General features: G+C 44.5%; 1 protein-coding gene and 1 long non-coding RNA gene across 2 annotated transcripts; both read right to left on the reverse strand.

Moving 5' to 3' along the window:
* Nucleotides 1–1,112: 1,112 nt before the first annotated feature.
* On the reverse strand, nt 1,113–20,075 carry LOC112259663 (protein LSM12 homolog A). Its single transcript, XM_024434283.2, has 5 exons — nt 19,914–20,075; nt 8,296–8,426; nt 7,255–7,364; nt 6,295–6,421; nt 1,113–1,724 (listed from the first exon to the last, which is right to left on the reverse strand). The coding sequence occupies exons 1-5, from the start codon at nt 20,038–20,040 to the stop codon at nt 1,641–1,643; spliced, it is 579 nt and encodes a 192-aa protein (XP_024290051.1). The 5' UTR covers nt 20,041–20,075; the 3' UTR covers nt 1,113–1,640.
* LOC121847177 lies at nt 8,585–10,742 on the reverse strand. Its single transcript, XR_006084118.1, has 2 exons — nt 9,354–10,742; nt 8,585–9,163 (listed from the first exon to the last, which is right to left on the reverse strand). It is a non-coding gene; the product is annotated as an uncharacterized LOC121847177 (long non-coding RNA).
* Nucleotides 20,076–20,865: the final 790 nt, after the last annotated feature.

The following is a 20,865-nucleotide window of genomic DNA, read 5'->3' on the forward strand; positions in this document are numbered from 1 at the left end:
TTCATTACAATAGCCCCTCCCACCATATTCCTCTGACTTATACAGCCTCATTATCTAGTACGCAGTCAATCTAAATATGCAATAGAAAAAGAGGTCTTCTGACCGTAATGGGACTTCCAGGTTAAATAAAGGTTCAATCAACAAAAAATACACACCCTAGTCCAGTGTTCCCACACCTGAGTCAACTAACCAGAGCCCTCAGTGACTTGAATCAGGTGAGTTTCTCTTGGGTTACAATAAAAATGTGTGCTTGGGGGGGGGGTGGTGGTACTCGAGGTCTGGAGTTGGGAAGCACGGCCCCTGTCCAATCAGGTCTCCAGCAGTCCATGAATTAGTCTTCTCCATGATCAGACCAGCAGGTACCCGGTGGAACGTATTGACATTACCTGCAGATTCTCACTTCCTACTTTGACAGGTAACATCACTGACACTGAAATGACCTGTAATTTACAGTCCATTGGTATGACAACTTAGCCTCCCTTCACCCATCTTGTTCTGTATCCTCTGTCCGGAGTTCTTTGAAGCAGCAGCACAGCAGGGGCCAGCATTGGAGAAATAAGAATCCGTTTCGCATTTGAATTCATTGAATGTCCAGGTAATGAAGGGCTGGATTCTGTGAGGTCAGTTCTCTGTAATAAAATCTATTTCTAATGAGAAAATAACAATGGCTGTGTAGTCAAATTCTAGAAAATGGGACCGATTGAACAACTTACATGATACATATCTGTACTTTAAATGGCACCAATACCAGTCTAATGTTTTAGTTAACGGGACAGCGTGTAAATGGTCAGGTGTATAAAGGGTGGCGTGCCAGGTTTGACCATGCACATTGAATACAGTCATGATTAAACGGTAGCCTACTGGAGCCTTGTAAAACCAGACTGATCTCGCGAGAGCTCACATTCGGTTTCACTTCATGTGAACAGAAACATGAGTGCAGTGGACAGTTGTTTAATGAGGCCTACTGCACTATTGACTGACCATTCTTTTGCAGAGACAATGTTCCATATAACACAATTGTACAAATACCTAACAGGAAATCAATTTGCCATCTTGACTCTTTCAAAAGGTTTCTGTTCTTTGCCTCGCAAAAAGCTATTGAAATTACTGTATTAGAGTCAGAATTTGTTACTTTTATTTTAGAAAATGTCTTTTAAAGTGTGGCATTTCAAGTCACGTTTTGTTTAAAATACAGAAAAACAGACACTTGCAGAACATGGATATAGCAACAAAAAGGAAACGGACAGAAAATAAAGGTAACAAGCTTTTGACTGGTCTATTTTTCTCTTTTTGAATAAATGAAATTTATGGAAAAGGAGAAAAGCCATTGGGGAGAAGAGGACGATGATGGATTGATGGGAGGGATGAGTGAGATGAAGTTAGTTTCCTTTAACTATATGGTTGCTTCATGGCTGATGTTTTAAATTATCTTTATAAAGTCTAATTTAAGATGAAGTCTTTTCCTCTTTTTTTGATCTTCTGGACCCAGTGCTCTTCAGCGCTGGATCCTCCTGGTCTCTGACAAGGAGGGCTAGGAATGCCAACCTCGTCCTGCAGTCGAGACAGACTGCCCGCAGTGCCGTCCACCAGCCCGCCACAGTGTTGCATTCCCTGGCTGGCCCGACCCACACTGCGCTGACTCAAGATGATAACGTGGAGTTCTGTGTTTGCTGTGCTTGTGAACGTTGCTTCTGACTTTCCAAGTCTCTAAAATGTTTCTCAACCTGCAGAGGAAGGACAGGGGAAGACAACTTGAGATGTATGATCAATAACTTTTGTTATGGTAACAAATAGTAAGAAAAAGTGCAAATGACGTTAATTGTAGAATTTTTACACAACAAAGGCAATGCATTGACAGACCTAACAGTATTAGCAGTAGTAACAGTAATGGGTGGACGGACCAAACAGTAATGTTGGACGGACCTAGCAGTAATGTTGGACGGACCTAACAGTAATGTTGGACGGACCTAACAGTAATGTTGTTAAAAGCAGTAGCAGTAATGTTGGACGGACCTAACAGTAATGTTGGACGGACCTAACAGTAAGTAATGTTGGATGGACGGACCTAACAGTAATGGATGGACGGACCTAACAGTAATGGATGGACGGACCTAACAGCAGTAGCAGTAATGGATGGACGGACCTAACAGCAGTAGCAGTAATGTTGGACGGACCTAGCAGTAATGTTGGACGGACCTAGCAGTAATGGATGGACGGACCTAGCAGTAATGGATGGACGGACCTAGCAGTAATGGATGGACGGACCTAACAGTAATGGATGGACGGACCTAACAGTAATGGATGGACGGACCTAGCAGTAATGGATGGACGGACCTAACAGTAATGGATGGACGGACCTAACAGTAATGGATGGACGGACCTAACAGTAATGGATGGACGGACCTAACAGTAATGGATGGACGGACCTAACAGTAATGGATGGACGGACCTAACAGTAATGGATGGACGGACCTAACAGTAATGGATGGACGGACCTAACAGTAATGGATGGATGGACCTAACAGTAATGGATGGACCGACCTAACAGTAATGGATGGACCGACCTAACAGCAGTAGCAGTAATGGATGGACCGACCTAGCAGCAGTAGCAGTAATGGATGGACCGACCTAGCAGCAGTAGCAGTAATGGATGGACCGACCTAACAGCAGTAGCAGTAATGGATGGACCGACCTAGCAGCAGTAGCAGTAATGGATGGACCGACCTAGCAGCAGTAGCAGTAATGGATGGACGGACCTAACAGCAGTAGCAGTAATGGATGGACGGACCTAACAGCAGTAGCAGTAATGGATGGACGGACCTAACAGCAGTAGCAGTAATGGATGGACGGACCTAACAGCAGTAGCAGTAATGGATGGACGGACCTAACAGCAATGGTAATGGTGGACGGACCTAACAGCAGCAATGGATGGACGGACCTAGCAGCAATGGATGGACGGACCTAGCAGCAATGGATGGACGGACCTAGCAGCAATGGTGGACGGACCTAACAGCAATGGTGGACGGACCTAACAGCAATGGTGGACGGACCTAACAGCAATGGTGGACGGACCTAACAGCAATGGTGGACGGACCTAACAGCAATGGTGGACGGACCTAACAGCAATGGTGGACGGACCTAACAGCAATGGTGGACGGACCTAACAGCAATGGTGGACGGACCTAGCAGCAGCAATGGTGGACGGACCTAACAGCAGTAGCAGTAATGGTGGACGGACCTAACAGCAATGGTGGACGGACCTAACAGCAATGGATGGACGGACCCAACACAGTAGCAGTAATGGATGGACGGACGGACCCAACAGCAGTAGCAGTAATGGTGGACGGACCAACAGCAGTAGCAGTAATGGATGGACGGACGGACCCAACAGCAGTAGCAGTAATGGTGGACGGACGGAACAACAGTAATGGTGGACACGGACAACAGTAATGGACGGACGGACGGACAGCAGTAATGGTGGACGGACGGACAACTAATGGACACGGCACCCAATAATGGACGGACGGACGGACCCAACAGTAATGGTGGACGGACAGACCTAACAGCAGTACAGTAATGGATGGACGGACCCAACAGTAATGGACGGACCCGGACCCAACACAGCAGTAGCAGACCCAACAGTGATGGACGGACGGACGGACCCAACAGCAGTAGCAGTAATGGATGGACGGACGGACCCAACAGTAATGGATGGAGGACGGACCCAACAGTAATGGATGGACGGACGGACGGACCCAACAGTAATGGATGGACGGACGGACGGACCCAACAGTAATGGATGGACGGGACGGACCCAACAGTAATGGATGGACGGACACGGACCCAACAGTAATGGATGGACGGACGGACGGACGGACCCAACAGTAATGGATGGACGGACGGACGGACCCAACAGTAATGGATGGACGGACGGACCCAACAGTAATGGATGGACGGACGGACCCAACAGTAATGGATGGACGGACGGACCCAACAGTAATGGATGGACGGACGGACGGACCCAACAGTAATGGATGGACGGACGGACGGACCCAACAGTAATGGATGGACGGACGGACGGACCCAACAGTAATGGATGGACGGACGGACGGACCCAACAGTAATGGATGGACGGACCCAACAGTAATGGATGGACGGACCCAACAGTAATGGATGGACGGACAACAGTAATGGATGGACGGACCCAACAGTAATGGATGGACGGACCCAACAGTAATGGATGGACGGACGGACCCAACAGTAATGGATGGACGGACGGACCCAACAGTAATGGATGGACGGACGGACCCAACAGTAATGGATGGACGGACGGACGGACCCAACAGTAATGGATGGACGGACGGACGGACCCAACAGTAATGGATGGATGGACGGACGGACCCAACAGTAATGGATGGATGGACGGACGGACCCAACAGTAATGGATGGACGGACCCAACAGTAATGGATGGACGGACGGACGGACCCAACAGTAATGGATGGACGGACGGACGGACCCAACAGTAATGGATGGACGGACGGACGGACCCAACAGTAATGGATGGACAGACCCAACAGTAAGTAGCAACAGTAATGGATGGACAGACCTAACAGTAAGTAGACCCAACAGTAATGGTGGACAGACCTAACAGTAATGGATGGACGGACGGACCCAACAGTAATGGATGGACAGACCTGACACCCAACAGTAATGGATGGACGGACGGACCCAACAGTAATGGATGGACAGACCCAACAGCAGTAGCAGTAATGGTGGACAGACCTAACAGCAGTAGCAGTAATGGTGGACAGACCTAACAGCAGTAGCAGTAAATGGTGGACAGACCTGACAGTAGTAACGGTAATGGATGGACAGACCTAACAGTAATGGATGGACAGACCTAACAGTAGTAGCAGTAATGGTGGACAGACCTAACAGCAGTAGCAGTAATGGTGGACAGACCCTAACAGTAATGGATGGACAGACCCTAACAGTAATGGATGGACAGACCTAACAGTAGTAGCAGTAAATGGTGGACAGACCTGACAGTCGTAGCAGTAATGGTGGACAGTCGTAGCAGTAATGGTGGACAGACCTGACAGTAGTAGCAGTAATGGTGGACAGACCTGACAGTAGTAGCAGTAAATGGTGGACAGACCTGACAGCAGTAGCAGTAAATGGTGGACAGACCTGACAGCAGTAGCAGTAAATGGTGGACAGACCTGACAGCAGTAGCAGTAAATGGTGGACAGACCTGACAGTCGTAGCAGTAATGGTGGACAGACCTGACAGTCGTAGCAGTAATGGTGGACAGACCTGACAGTCGTAGCAGTAATGGTGGACAGACCTGACAGTCGTAGCAGTAATGGTGGACAGACCTGACAGTCGTAGCAGTAATGGTGGACAGACCTGACAGTCGTAGCAGTAATGGTGGACAGACCTGACAGTCGTAGCAGTAATGGTGGACAGTCCTAGGTACAGTTTAAGTCAGAAGTTTACATACACTTAAATTGGAGTCATTAAAACTCATTTTTCAACCTCTCCACAAATTTCTTGTTAACAAACTATAGTTTTGGCAAGTCGGTTAGGACATCTACTTTGTTCATGACAAGTAATATTTCCAACAACTGTTTACAGATTATTTCACTTATTGTGTCACAATTCCAGTGGGTCGGAAGTGTACATACACTCAGGTGACTGCTTTTAAACAGCTTGGAAAATTCCAGACAATTATGTAATTCTGATTCTAATTGACCAAATTTGAGTCAATTGGAGGTGTACCTGTGGATGTATTTCAAGGCCTACCTTTCAACTCAGTGCCTCTTTGCTTGACATCATGGGAAAATCAAAAGAACTCAGCCAAGACCGTCACAAGTCTGGTTCATCCTTGGGACGATTGTAGATGGCTTACCGAAACGTTTGACCCAAGTTACACAATCTAAAGGCAATGCTACCAAATACTAATTGAGTGTATGTAAACTTCTGACTCACTAGGAATGCGATGAAAGAAATAAAAGCTGAAATAAAGCAATCATTCTCTCTACTATTATTCTGACATTTCACATTGTTAAAATAAAAAAGTGGTGTTCCTAACTGACCTAAGACGGGGGATTTTTACTAGGATTAAATATTAGGAATTGTGAAAAACTGAGTTTAAATGTATTTGGCTAATGTGTATGTAAACTTCCAACTTCAACTGTAGGTGGACAGACCTAACCGCAGCGGGTAGGTGGACAGACCTAAAAGTTGTAGTAGGTAGACAGATGTAGGTGGAGTAGGGAAGCGATACTCACTATTTTGCGTACATGACTTAAAGCACTTCCCTCTTTGCCTTTGCAGTTGTCAGCCTGGTATGGCGGTGAGATCACAACGTCGTCCATCACCATTATGTTCTTCTCCTGCCATTTACAGTCTTTGATGCTGCAGAACATAGTACACATCAAATCATTTAACGGGTCAAACAGTCCTTGAGCTGAGGAGTCAGGTCTATTTAAACCACTAAAATGCGTTTTAATCTAATATTGTGAAATAAAGCATGAAATCTTAATTGAATCATTTTTATTTATGAAGCTAAAACTTACTCTTATAAATTATTAGATTATCTAAGCCTATCATCTGTAAAGGTAGATAGGGATACAGACATCGGGGCGGCAGGGTAGCCTAGTGGTTAGAGCGTTGGACTAGTAACCGGAAGGTTGTGAGTTCAAACCCCTGAGCTGACAAGGTACAAATCTGTCGTTCTGCCCGTGAACAGGCAGTTAACCCACTGTTCCCAGGCCGTCATTGAAAATAAGAATGTGTTCTTAACTGACTTGCCTGGTTAAATAAAGGTAAATTAAATTGGGGAGATGCGGGACAACTAAGTAGGTGAATGCCTTTATCCAATTCTCAATGAGAATCTTGCCGCCCGAGGTGCTATCACTTAGTTCGTGTGCACAGCAGTTGATCATCAGTCGCACCGCGTTGGCCGTGTGTGGAAAAACGGAGGTGTCGGAGCTGGGATTGTCGTACCAATTTAAACAAAGATTTCCAATGTTTGAATTCGTGTTGACCTAACGTGGGACGTATTCAAATCACCTGCCTCTAAACCTGGCCATTACAACTGGAAAGGAAATTCAGTAGGCCCAGTGGCGGCCTGGGATCCATAAAGAATCATCTGCCCGTGTCAGATATATTATAACCAGTAGACAATGCTGCCCAACGACACTCTGCCCCTATGAAATTAATATTATTTAATTGAAAAAGGCACTTACGTTTTGTGAATAGTCTGGAATAGATGCTGGCCCTCCACAGAAACCCCAGCACTGATTGCATATGCTTGGGATAGCTTGTCCTCCTTCTCTGACCGTGCTCGATTGGCAAGCTTGGAGAAAGATGGCAGGGAGGAGAAAGTTAGGAGGGAATTTGAAGGCAGTCAACCAACTTGAGTCAAGGTGCAATCAAAACCTACGCTGAACAAAAATGTAACCGCAAAGTGTTGGTCCCATGTTTCATGAGATGAAATAAAAGATCCCAGAAATGTTCCATATTCACAAAAAGTGTCTCTCTCTCAAATTTTGTGCAAAAACTGCAATGTCGTTTTAGAGAATTTGTCAGTACGTCCAACCACGCCAGCCCAGGACCTCCACATCCAGCTTCTTCACCTGCAGGATCATCTGAGACCAGCCACCCAGAGAGCTGATGAAACTGTGGACAACCGAAGGATCTGTACAAACTGTCTCAGGGAAGCTCACCTGCGCACTCGTCATCTTTGAAATTGTTGCATTAATTTTTGTTCAGTATATAAATGCATTTGAAGGGAATAGGCGCAAGATGCAACTTTCACTTACATTTGAAAACACAATTCATAGCCATGATCAGAAAAATGGGATGAGAAAGTTGACAAGGAAGATTTAACAATGACTGGCTCAGATGGGTGATTATTTGAGACAGGTGACAAATGGAACTCAAGTCATCTCATCTCAAGTAACCTAACAGTGGGCCTGGCCTGTTCATAAGATGTACAAAAAAAAAGTACCAGATTTTGTTTTCCATACAAATAGGCTAATCATAAGAACAAAGAATCCCGACTAAAGCCTAGGCTAGGATACACAAAGTCAAGCAGCATCTACAGTAAGGGTATTCAAATCTTACCCGCCGAGGTCAGGAATACTCCTGGTTCTGTTCTACCTGATAATTTCACACACACGGTGACCCAGGTCTAAATCAGTCCCTGATTAGAGTGGCAGAATGAAAAAGCAGTGGAACTGGCTGAATTTGCGGGACCTACAGTATGACAGCAGATGAGGGCTTACCTTGCTAACATTCAGTGATGCTAGAGGAGGCGTTTCAGTGCGATCATTTATTATATCCACTTCAGAAACATAGTCTAAATTGATCAGGATGACGTCGTGGAGATTTGGCTTTCTGCTGGAGGGATCACATTCTGGGAGGAACTCAAGTCAAGGTAAACAACCTGAGTAGTAGTACACAATGCGTAGTAGTAGTGGAACTAATAATATAAATAAAAAGTTGTGGTTCGGATCAAGGTTGAGTCACAGATCGGATCATTTTTCAGATCAGAAAAAAAAGCTGAGACAAATATAACTGCTTTCCATTTATTACTTAAAAGAACACTTAAAGAAAAACTTTAAGGTTTAAATAAAATCTTAAAATAAAATATTCAATACTCAATTGTTAAATTAAAGTGCAGTATGAGGCATCATACCTGCTTCCTTTGAACAGTGAATGAAAAAATAGCCTGTGTCCACGTCATCAAAAAAAAGTCAAGAAAGAAAGCAAACCTGAGCTTAACTTCAAATGATTTTTCTAAAAGATGAGGATGTCTACATTGTCTGGGGAGAGGGTAGACCTCTTTGCAGTCACTATGTCCCCTGCCGTGGAGAACACCCTCTCGCTAGGAACTGAAGTGCCAGGCAGCATCTTGCCACCATGACAATGTGAGGGTATTTACACTCATTGATTTTCCACCATGTCAGTGGATCACCATCCACTGGAATGCCGCTTGCTGCCTTGTAGGATGCCTCCTCTTTGATGGTGTTGGCAAAAGTCTTGCCTGTGTCCTTGCTGGCAAAAGGTCTCCCCGAAAAGCTCCTTCTTGGCCAAATTATTTTGTGGAGGAAATGCCTCCGAGTCTGCTCCTGTCGGCTCGGTGGCTTGACCCTGCAGAAAGAAATGACTTGATCTATTAAACTAACTGATTATTTATTTTCATATAACTATCAATTCCGGCAATAACATTTAATAAAATCCATTATTATTCAAAAAAAAAAAATGGATGATTCTAAGAGCAATAGCATTGACTAAGATTAGACTGCAGTATATTTAAGTAATTCACACTTTTTTTTTTTACCTCTTCAGTGGTCACAATCCTAGTGGTGAGATCACTGCATGGCCTCCGGCATAGGGCAGGGTCTAGGTGAGAACGAGACTTGAACAGACCGGGACTTAAACCTTGGATCCAGTGCAGTAGATCTATGAAGGTAGTCCTGTACATTGGGGGGGGGGTATCTGGGGTTCAGGTCATCTCTAATGGCAGCCTTGACATCTCTAGTGATGGTGCTGTCTTCCTCACTTGGGGCCATGGATTGTAGAATCCTTGTTCTCAGAGGTTGGATCATGGACACAGATGGTGAAGTGTCAGTGCTCAATTTTGATATTTCTCTTTTCATAACGATCTGGCACAATCTTCATACTGAATTGGGTGCGCGAGGGGATTTTGTAGCATGGCTCAAGCACTTTCACCAAATTTTTAAACCCTTTGTTTTCCACAACAGAGTATGGCCTCATGTCTACAGTGATAAACATCCCAATAGATTGTGATGGCTTCAGCCCGGTATGATTCTGCAGCAAAGCACTTAAATGTCGCAGTGAGAAGTTGTCTCTTGGCTGAGTTGGCTGCCGTCACTGACACACCAGGGTTTGAACATGCATTTCCATGATCATACAGCTTTCTTGTGGCACAATAACTACACACCGTAATGGTGTTGTCCACCACCCTTCTTCTGTCATCATATTTGACAGGGAAGCCTAAATGCTCCTATACATGAGACTTAAATGAAGCGGGAGGCTTTTCCAGTTCTTCACCTCCTCTGCCAGCCATGGCTGTCACTGCTCTTTTGTTCTTCTTTGCTTTATGGAACGCGAGCATCCAGGATTGATTCGTTGGGATTCAACATTTTCTTATTTTACCTTTATTTAACTAGGCAAGTCAGTTAAGAACAAATGATTATTTTCAATGACCTAGGAACAGCGGGTTAACTGCCTTTTTACCTTGTCAGGGATTCAATCTTGCAACCTTTCAGTTACAAGTCCAACGCTCTAACCACGAGGCTACCTGCAGGCCCGTTCACATGAACAGTACACAACTCATTTAAAAAAATAAATAAAAGACAAATCAACTTTCAGGCTTCAGAGTAAAACAAAACACGCATCGGTCTTGTCCATCTTCTCAAAGCAACTCTGCATCGAGATTATGGGAATTATTACTTTAAAAAAGTTACAGCGGCAGACAAAAACTGTATTTCACACTATGATGGTAAAACTTTGCAATTGATCCGCGCTTCACTTGCGTGCCGAACCGTGGGGGGCTGGGTGATCCGTACAGATCACGGATCAACTACAGTCCGTTATAGTAGTAGCAGCACACAATGCACAGTAGTGGCGGCAGCACACAATGCATAGCGGCAGCACACAATGCATAGTAGCAGCAGCAGCAGCACACAATGCATAGCAGCAGCAGCACACAATGCATAGTAGCAGCAGCACACAATGCATAGTAGCAGCAGCACACAATGCATAGTAGCAGCAGCACACAATGCATAGTAGCAGCAGCAGTATCACCCAATGCATAGTAGCAGCATCACACAATGCATAGTAGTAGCAGCAGTAGCACACAATGCATAGTAGCAGCAGCTGCTGTAGCAGCATCACACAATGCATAGTAGCAGCAGCAGCAGTATCACCCAATGCATAGTAGCAGCAGCACACAATGCATAGTAGCAGCAGCAGTATCACCCAATGCATAGTAGCAGCATCACACAATGCATAGTAGTAGCAGCAGTAGCACACAATGCATAGTAGTAGCAGCAGCTGTATCACACAATGCATAGTAGTAGCAGCAGCAGTATCACCCAATGCATAGTAGTAGCAGCAGCACACAATGCATAGTAGCAGCAGCCAATGCACAATGCATAGTAGTAGCAGCAGCAGCACACAATGCATAGTAGTAGCAGCAGCAGCACACAATGCATAGTAGTAGCAGCAGTAGCACACAACGCATAGTAGTAGCAGCAGTAGCACACAACGCATAGTAGCAGCAGCAGTATCACACAATGCATAGTAGCAGCAGCAGTATCACACAATGCATAGTAGCAGCAGCAGTATCACACAATGCATAGTAGCAGCAGCAGTATCACACAATGCATAGTAGTAGCAGCAGTATCACACAATGCATAGTAGTAGCAGCAGTATCACACAATGCATAGTAGTAGCAGCAGCTGTATCACACAATGCATAGTAGCAGCAGCAGTAGCACACGATGCATAGTAGTAGCAGCAGCAGCATCACACAATGCATATTAGTAGCACAATGCATAGTAGCAGCAGCATCACACAATGCATAGTAGTAGTAGCAGCAGCATCACACAATGCATAGTAGTAGCAGCAGCAGTATCACACAATGCATAGTAGTAGCAGCAGTAGCACACAATGCATAGTAGTAGCAGCAGCTGTATCACACAATGCATAGTAGCAGCAGCAGTATCACACAATGCATAGTAGTAGCAGCAGCAGTATCACACAATGCATATTAGTAGCAGCAGCAGTATCACACAATGCATATTAGTAGCAGCAGCAGTATCACACAATGCATAGTAGTAGTAGCAGCAGTAGCACACAATGCATATTAGTAGCAGCAGCTGTATCACACAATGCATAGTAGCAGCAGCAGTAGCACACAATGCATAGTAGTAGCAGCAGCTGTATCACACAATGCATAGTAGCAGCAGCAGTAGCACACAATGCATAGTAGTAGCAGCAGCAGTATCACACAATGCATATTAGTAGCAGCAGCATCACACAATGCATAGTAGTAGTAGCAGCAGTATCACACAATGCATATTAGAAGCAGCAGCAGTATCACACAATGCATATTAATAGCAGCAGCAGCATCACACAATGCATAATAGTAGCAGCAGCAGCATCACACAATGCATAATAGTAGCAGCATCACACAATGCATAATAGTAGCAGCAGCACCACACAATGCATAGTAGTAGCAGCAGTATCACACAATGCATATTAGTAGCAGCAGCAGCATCACACAATGCATAATAGTAGCAGCATCACACAATGCATAGTAGTAGCAGCAGTAGCACACAACGCATAGTAGTAGCAGCAGTAGCACACAACGCATAGTAGCAGCAGCAGTATCACACAATGCATAGTAGTAGCAGCACACAATGCAGTATAGCACACAATGCATCACACAATGTAGCAGCAGCAGCAGTATCACACAATGCATAGTAGCAGCAGCAGTATCACACAATGCATAGTAGTAGCAGCAGTATCACACAATGCATAGTAGTAGCAGCAGTATCACACAATGCATAGTAGTAGCAGCAGCTGTATCACACAATGCATAGTAGCAGCAGCAGTAGCACACGATGCATAGTAGTAGCAGCAGCAGCATCACACAATGCATATTAGTAGCAGCAGCAGCATCACACAATGCATAGTAGTAGTAGCAGCAGCATCACACAATGCATAGTAGTAGTAGCAGCAGTATCACACAATGCATAGTAGTAGCAGCAGTAGCACACAATGCATAGTAGTAGCAGCAGCTGTATCACACAATGCATAGTAGCAGCAGCAGTATCACACAATGCATAGTAGTAGCAGCAGCAGTATCACACAATGCATATTAGTAGCAGCAGCAGTATCACACAATGCATATAGTAGCAGCAGCAGTATCACACAATGCATAGTAGTAGTAGCAGCAGTAGCACACAATGCATATTAGTAGCAGCAGCTGTATCACACAATGCATAGTAGCAGCAGCAGTAGCACACAATGCATAGTAGTAGCAGCAGCTGTATCACACAATGCATAGTAGCAGCAGCAGTAGCACACAATGCATAGTAGTAGCAGCAGCAGTATCACACAATGCATATTAGTAGCAGCAGCATCACACAATGCATAGTAGTAGTAGCAGCAGTATCACACAATGCATATTAGAAGCAGCAGCAGTATCACACAATGCATATTAATAGCAGCAGCAGCATCACACAATGCATAATAGTAGCAGCAGCAGCATCACACAATGCATAATAGTAGCAGCATCACACAATGCATAATAGCCACTTTAATCAGCAGCAGCACCACACAATGCATAGTAGCAGCAGCAGTATCACACAATGCATATTAGTAGCAGCAGCAGCACACAATGCATAATAGTAGCAGCATCAGTAGCCAGCTGTATCACACAATGCACGGCAGCAGCAGTAGCACACAATGCAGCAGTGCAACAGTATCACACAATGCATATTCTAGCAGCATAGTAGTAGTGTTTACGGACATATTCAATCAATCCCTATACCAGTCTGCTGAAGCAGTTCACACAATGCATAGTAGAAGCAGCAGCAGTATCACCCAATGCATAGCAGTAGCAGCAGCAGTATCACCAAATGCATAGCAGTAGCAGCAGCAGTATCACCAAATGCATAGCAGTAGCAGCAGTATCACCCAATGCATAGCAGTAGCAGCAGCAGTATCACCCAATGCATAGTAGTAGCAGCAGCAGTATCACCCAATGCATAGCAGTAGCAGTATCACCCAATGCATAGTAGCAGCAGTATCACCCAATGCATAGTAGCAGCAGTATCACCCAATGCATAGTAGCAGCAGTATCACCCAATGCATAGTAGCAGCAGTATCACCCAATGCATAGTAGCAGCAGCAGTATCACCCAATGCATAGCAGTAGCAGCAGCAGTATCACCCAATGCATAGTAGTAGCAGCAGCAGTATCACCCAATGCATAGCAGTAGCAGTATCACCCAATGCATAGTAGCAGCAGTATCACCCAATGCATAGTAGCAGCAGTATCACCCAATGCATAGTAGCAGCAGCAGTATCACCCAATGCATAGTAGCAGCAGCAGTATCACCCAATGCATAGTAGCAGCATCACAGAATGCATAGTAATAGCAGTAACAGTAGAAAAGCATCCTAGCACATGGCTAGAGTAGTGACATTTAAAGAATCAAGACCTGTGGATAAATATGGAGGATTCACTTTAAGTCTATACAAAAACACCCCTTTTTACCAACGGTCAAGACTGCATATCTGTCATGCTACACAATATTCCAGCCATTTGACTGAGCATTTGGCAGGCGTATTTCTCACGTGAGAGTCACGCCTATTCCTTCCAAATGCCTTAATGATTTTTTTGCTTGCACCTCATCCGTTGAGTGCCTTCTACTACTCTACAGGTATTTGACTGAGCAAATATATCACCATCAGCAGGGTTAGAATGAGTCAATCATTATGAGGGTCTATTATCCCCATCAATCGTCAATATTAGGGTATATTCTCCCCATCAATATTAGGGTCAATTCACCCCATCAATATTAGGATCTATTCTCCACATGAAAAATCTCAGACACCTGTAGATCAACATAATAGAGTGGTAGACTGAGGAAGTCACATGGCACTCCACCAGCAGCTGTGGTTAGATAGAGACTGAGGAAGTCTTGCCAGGCACATGGCTCCCTGCCAGCAGCTGTGGTTAGAGACTGAGGAAGTCTTGGGGTAGGCCATAGCAGTACTGTCATAGTCAGCTGGAATGACAACCAAGGGAAATGCTGCCACCTATTGCAGCCACAGGAGAACATTCCCAGGTTATAGCATGGCAATGAATGACAGGAAGCATCCTAGAGAAAGTAGAGGGACATGATAGGGCTCCCAAGTGGCGGAGCAGTCTAAGGCACTGCATCTCAGCCCTAGAGGCGTCACTACAGTTCCTGGTTCGATTCCAGGCTGTATCACAACTGGCCGTGATTGGGAGTCCCATAGGGCGGTGCACAATTGGCCCAGGGTTTGGCCGGGGCAGCCAATCATTGTAAATAAGAATTTGTTCTATACGGACTTGCCTAGTTAAATCAAGTTTAAATAAAAACAAACATTTATGGAACAGAACATTCCCAGGTTATGGCAATGCATGACAGAAAGCATCCTGGAGAAAGAAGAGGCATGAATGGAACAGAATAAATCTATGTAAGGCACAAAATGTTACGCATAAGGCACTAAACGCAGAGGTGGTGTGTCCCTCCACAACAGTGTTTAACATCTAGGCCTATATAATGAAAATACACATTAACCTGGAGGTGCATCTATCACCTCTGGGAGAGCTTGTCAAAAACTACCAGGAAACCATGGTAAGATGGACATCCCACTTCAATCATGTCATCTGAACAAAACATGCATGTTATTCACGTTAGTCGAATGTGGCAGGGCCTGCAAACCATTACAGACTACAAAAGGGAAGCACAGCCGAGGGCTGCACAGTGACACGAGCCTACCGGATGAGCTATGCAAATAACACAGAAACATGCATGAGAGCACCAGCTGTACCGGAAGACTGTGTGATCACGCTCTCCGCAGCCGATGTGAGTAAGACCTTTAAACAGGTCAACAGTCACAAGGCCGCAGGGCCAGACGGATTACCAGGACGTGTACTGCGAGCATGCGCTAACCAACTAACAAGTGCCTAAACTGATATTTTCAACCTCTCCCTGTCCGAGTGTGTAATACCAACATGTTTTAAGCAGACCACTATAGTCTCTGTGCCCAAGAACACTAAGGTAACCTGCCTAAATGTCTACCGACCCAAAGCACTCACGTCTGTAGCCATGAAGTGCTTTGAAAGGCTAGTCATGGCTCACATCAACACCATCATCCCAGAAACCCTAGACCCACTCCAATTTGCATACCACCCCAACAGATCCACAGATGATGCAGTCTCTATTTCACTCCACACTGCGCTTTCCCACCTGGACAAAAGGAACACACACCCATGTGAGAATGCTTTACATAGACTACAGCTCAGCATTCAACACCATAGCACCCTCAAAGCTCATCAATTAGCTAAGGACCCTGGGACTAAACACCTCCCTCTGCAACTGGATCCTGGACTTCCTGACAGGCCAACCCCAGGTGGTAAGGGTAGGTAACAACACATCCGCCACGCTGATCCTCAACACAGGGGCCCCTCAGGGGTGCGTGCTCAGCCCCCTCCTGTACTCCCTGTTCACTCATGACTGCACGGCCAGGCACGACTCCAAGACCATCATTAAATTTGCAGATGACACAACTGATCACCGACAACAACGAGACAGCCTACAGGGAGGAGGTCAGAGACCTGGCAGTGTGGTGCCAGGACAACAACCTCTCCCTGTGTTCAAGACAAAGGACTTGATTGTGAACTACAGGAAAAAGACGACCGAGCACACCCCCATTCTCATCGACGGGCTGCAGTGGAGAAGGTTGAGAAATTCAAGTTCCTTGGTGTCCACATCACCAACAAACTAACTTTGTCCAAGCACACAGTGAAGCGGGCACGACAAAACCTACTCCCCCCTCAGGAGACTGAAAAGATTTGGCATGGGTCCTCAGATCCTCAAACGGTTCTACAGCTGCACCATCGAGAGCATCCTGACTGGCATGGCAACAGCTCAGCCTCTGACCGCAAGGCACTACAGAACGGCCCAGTACATCATTGGGGCCAAGCTATCTGCCATCCAGGATCTCTATACCAGGCAGTGTCAGAGGAAGGCCCAAAAAGTGTCAAAGACTCCAGCCACCCTAGTCATAGACTGTTCTCTCTGCTAACACACGGTAAGCGGTACCGGAGGGTCAAGTCTAGGTCCAAGAGGCTTCTAAACAGCTTCTACCCCCAAGCCATAAGACTCCTGAACATCAAGTCATATGGCTACCCACACTATTCACATTGCCTGCCTGCCCCCCCACCACCACTCTCTGTTGTCATTATGCATGGTCACTTTAATAACTCTACCTACATGTACATTCTACCTCAACTAACCAGTGCCCCCGCACATTGACTCTGTACCGGCACCCCCCCTGTATAGATTGATATTTTTATTGCTCCTCTTTAATTACTTGTTACTTGAACTTCTCTTATCTGTATTTTTTGAAACTGCACTGTTGGTTAGGGGCTCGTAAGTAAGCATTTCACTGTAAGATCTACACCGGTTGTATTCGGCGCATGTGACTAATAAAATGTGATTTATTCATCTACAAAACATCCAACTAGTTATGGCTTTAACCACAACACAGAAAGAATTGCAACTGTGGTTACATGTTTGCATGCTTTGTTTCTGGTGGGGTCTCTGTCTGCCACTGCCATTCAGTGACAATTTAATCTACAATTAAATTGAGAAGCCCTGTGAGTGCTAAACTACATCTTCAGTCTCAGTGGACTAGTATAACAAGAAGAGAAAAAAAAATACAGTGGAATGGCAATAGCAGCATGCATGTGACAACCTAGCGCTGAAATTGTAGGCAGCATTCTGCCTTCTCCCTACAGTTCTCAGCCATTAGCTTCGGCCACGACTTATGTGAACTCCAATGCCGGAGATGTGTTTTAAAGCTGCAATATGTAACTTTTTTGGCAGCCAGAACAAATTCACATAGAAATGTAAGTTAAAGATCTGTCACTCATTGAAAGCAAGTCTAAGAAGTGGTAGATCTATTCTGTGTTCCTTTTCTATGCTGCCCGTTAAGTTTTGTTCTTACGTCTATTACTTTTGGTTTGGAACACCAGCTTCAAATGGCTGAAAATACAAAATGTTGGTTATGGAAAATATTTTTCACAGCGGTTTAGATGGTACAACTCTACACTATACTTGCTTGTTTTGTCACCAACGGAAATTAGAGGCACTTCTACGATTTGCGCAACCAGGAAATGGTGGAACGATTTCTGCATAGTGCATCTTTAACGTTAAGAAACATCAATAATCATTGCTTGCGAAATGGCTTTCTAAACATATGGCCCTCGTCTTTCATCAGTGAGAAAGAATCCTTCATCAGCGAGAAAGAATCCTTCAAATAAAGACACACTTACTGTAGCAGTTACAGCTACGGAGCCTCCATCAGACTAAACTACACTTCCGTTACACTTCCCCCGTTACACTTCTGCACGATCGAGGTGAGTATCAATTTAACCTGTATTATTCAAATGATTTCTCTCTGATTTTAAAGTTAAGGTCTTTATGTCCACCGGCTGCATCAAACTGTTCCAGCGGAAGTCATTCATTGTCAATGGCGCAGTGCGTTGGGGGTGCAGCACTAGGCAGTGGTGTGTTCTGTATACCAAATCAAATGTATTTATAAAGCCCTTTTCACATCAGCAGATGTCACGCATTGCTTATACAGAAACCCAGCATAAAACCCCAAACAATGTAGATATAGAACCACAGTGGCTAGGAAAAACACCCTAGCAAGGCAGGAACATAGGAAGAAACCTAGAGAGTAACCAGTCTCTGAGGGGTGGCCAGTCCTCATCTGGCTGTGCCTGGTGGAGATAAGAGTACATGGCATTAAGGCAAGATTGTTATTCAAGATGTTCATAGATGTTCAAACAGTCATATTTGACCAGCAGGGTCAAATAATAACCACAGTGGTTGTAGAGGGTGCAACAGGTCAGCACCGCATGAGCTTAATATTTTCTACTCGTGTTGTTTTACCATGCATACAAACATAAATACACACACTCCAACTACCAAGCTTTTAGCTAGTTGAAAAGAGAAGCACATGTGCCTCAAGTACAGAAAATGCGGGGTAGAAATACAAAACTGCACTGCAAGCTATGCATCTTAATGATCAGACCGACCGTTGGATCTTAACAACCCCCACCCACTACTACAGGAGACGCTTTCATCCAACCACTTAAGTGTAATGTAATGGAACTGAGTCATGATCAAGGGCTACTAACAACCAGTCATTGGAGCACATGTATGGTGGTCCTATGCCCACCCTCAAACGTGTGGATTGACGAGAGAAATCCATAGTTTTTTTGAGCTAGTTACTTGGGCCAAGGTTTATTGAAGAGCCATATAGTTGACCAATGAGATTCGCTTTTGGCTAACTAGCGTTACTGTACAGTGACAGAACCGGCATGTTTCATCATACTACCGTAGCTAGCTAACAAGCTAGGCTAGCTAACGATAGTGGATGACCCAAGGGTACCTAGTTGACTTTGACAAGTCAATCATGCCGTGCTAGTTAATCGGATTGATAACTAAGACTGTCTTTATGCTTGATATTTTTAACAGCGTCAAATGGTAGCATAAATTATAATTTGCTGGCTATCTAAACGCAAGCTAATGTTAGCTGCTAACTAACAGTAAATGAACGTCGCTAGTTAGCGTTGAGGAAATGAAATTAATTGTCATTTGCCTAACATTGCAATCAGTTAGGTGGCAATAAGAATGATATTATATCGCATGTCAAAACCATCTGCGCTGGTCAGTCAGTAAGCAAGACCGTCACGCTAGCCAATAACAATTACTGTATACTGTTAATGAAACTGCCATGATGCCATAATGGGATCTGCAAAATAGTGATCCTAGGACCAGCAATTCTACGTTGGCTCACAACACATGAAAGCAATAACTACACGATCAGAGCAAAACTCCAGCAATATTTGCAAAATGTAATACAAAAGTAATGAATTGTATCAAAATATTTTAAGTGGGACAAAGCTAGCTAAGCAATTCGGCTAGCTACAATTACGCCTGCGCGGATAACTATTTGACATTTGTTGGTTACAGACAGGCCCTCACCGAAGGCAAACAGGCCAATGATTCAATGGCACCCTAAAATGGAGAAAGGATACTCAAAGTCAACATCTTGGACTGGTAGTCGAAGGCCACCACTTCTCCCTGCAGACGCTGGCCCAAGCAGGTAAGACAAGAGATATGGCTGCCGACGCTAAAATACTCCCCCGGTCCAGGAGCCGCCATCTTCTCCGCCAGGAAAGCGGAGCTCCAGTATTACGTAAAATTAGTACGTGAACTCGTCACTTGGACGACTCCAGGGCATGTCAAATTGCATATGATGATTTTAATTAATTCCACAGTTCATACTCTAGCTAGCTGGCATTATAGCATTACATTTAGATTTTTTTTACCAAGGATATCATATTGTAGGATCCCTTGGATGAAAAAATGTATATAAAAAAGTATATATATTATTGAATTAATAAAGCTGCATACCAACATGGACTGTGTTTCGAATACCCATACTAACATACTGTATACTACATACTTAATGAGTATACACTACATACTATATACTATTAGTTCATTTTAGTATACTGAAAAATGAACTGTAACGTTTCAGTTGAGCATACTAGAGCTTCGCCTGTCTACCGGAAGTTGATGCTGTTGCTATGCAACCTCTCGCTAGCTTGTTAGCACAACAAATGACTAGCAAAAAAAATGTACGATTTCGGGTGTGTTCGTAAATTCAATCTGCAGTAACAGAGTGTACTCTGCGCGTTCGTAAATCCAGAGCGTTGTCAGATTGTAAATTCAAAACACTAGGTAACTAGCTAACATACAGGCGCATACTGTAATGCTATGCGGTTCGTAAGAGTAGCGCAGCTAACAAATTGTCAGCCAACATAACATGTAACGTAACTTATTTAAAAAGTAATTACTTTATTAAATTGCTAAATATTTTCGTAACATTTGCCATTAGTTAGTTCAATGAATTTGTATTTGCTCTCGTCGCACTTCGGCTGCATATTTTCCGCCCTTTTCTTCAAATCTGAAAACGTTGTGAAG

This window comes from Oncorhynchus tshawytscha, linkage group LG01, assembly GCF_018296145.1.
Source record: "Oncorhynchus tshawytscha isolate Ot180627B linkage group LG01, Otsh_v2.0, whole genome shotgun sequence".
Lineage (NCBI taxonomy): Eukaryota > Metazoa > Chordata > Actinopteri > Salmoniformes > Salmonidae > Oncorhynchus > Oncorhynchus tshawytscha.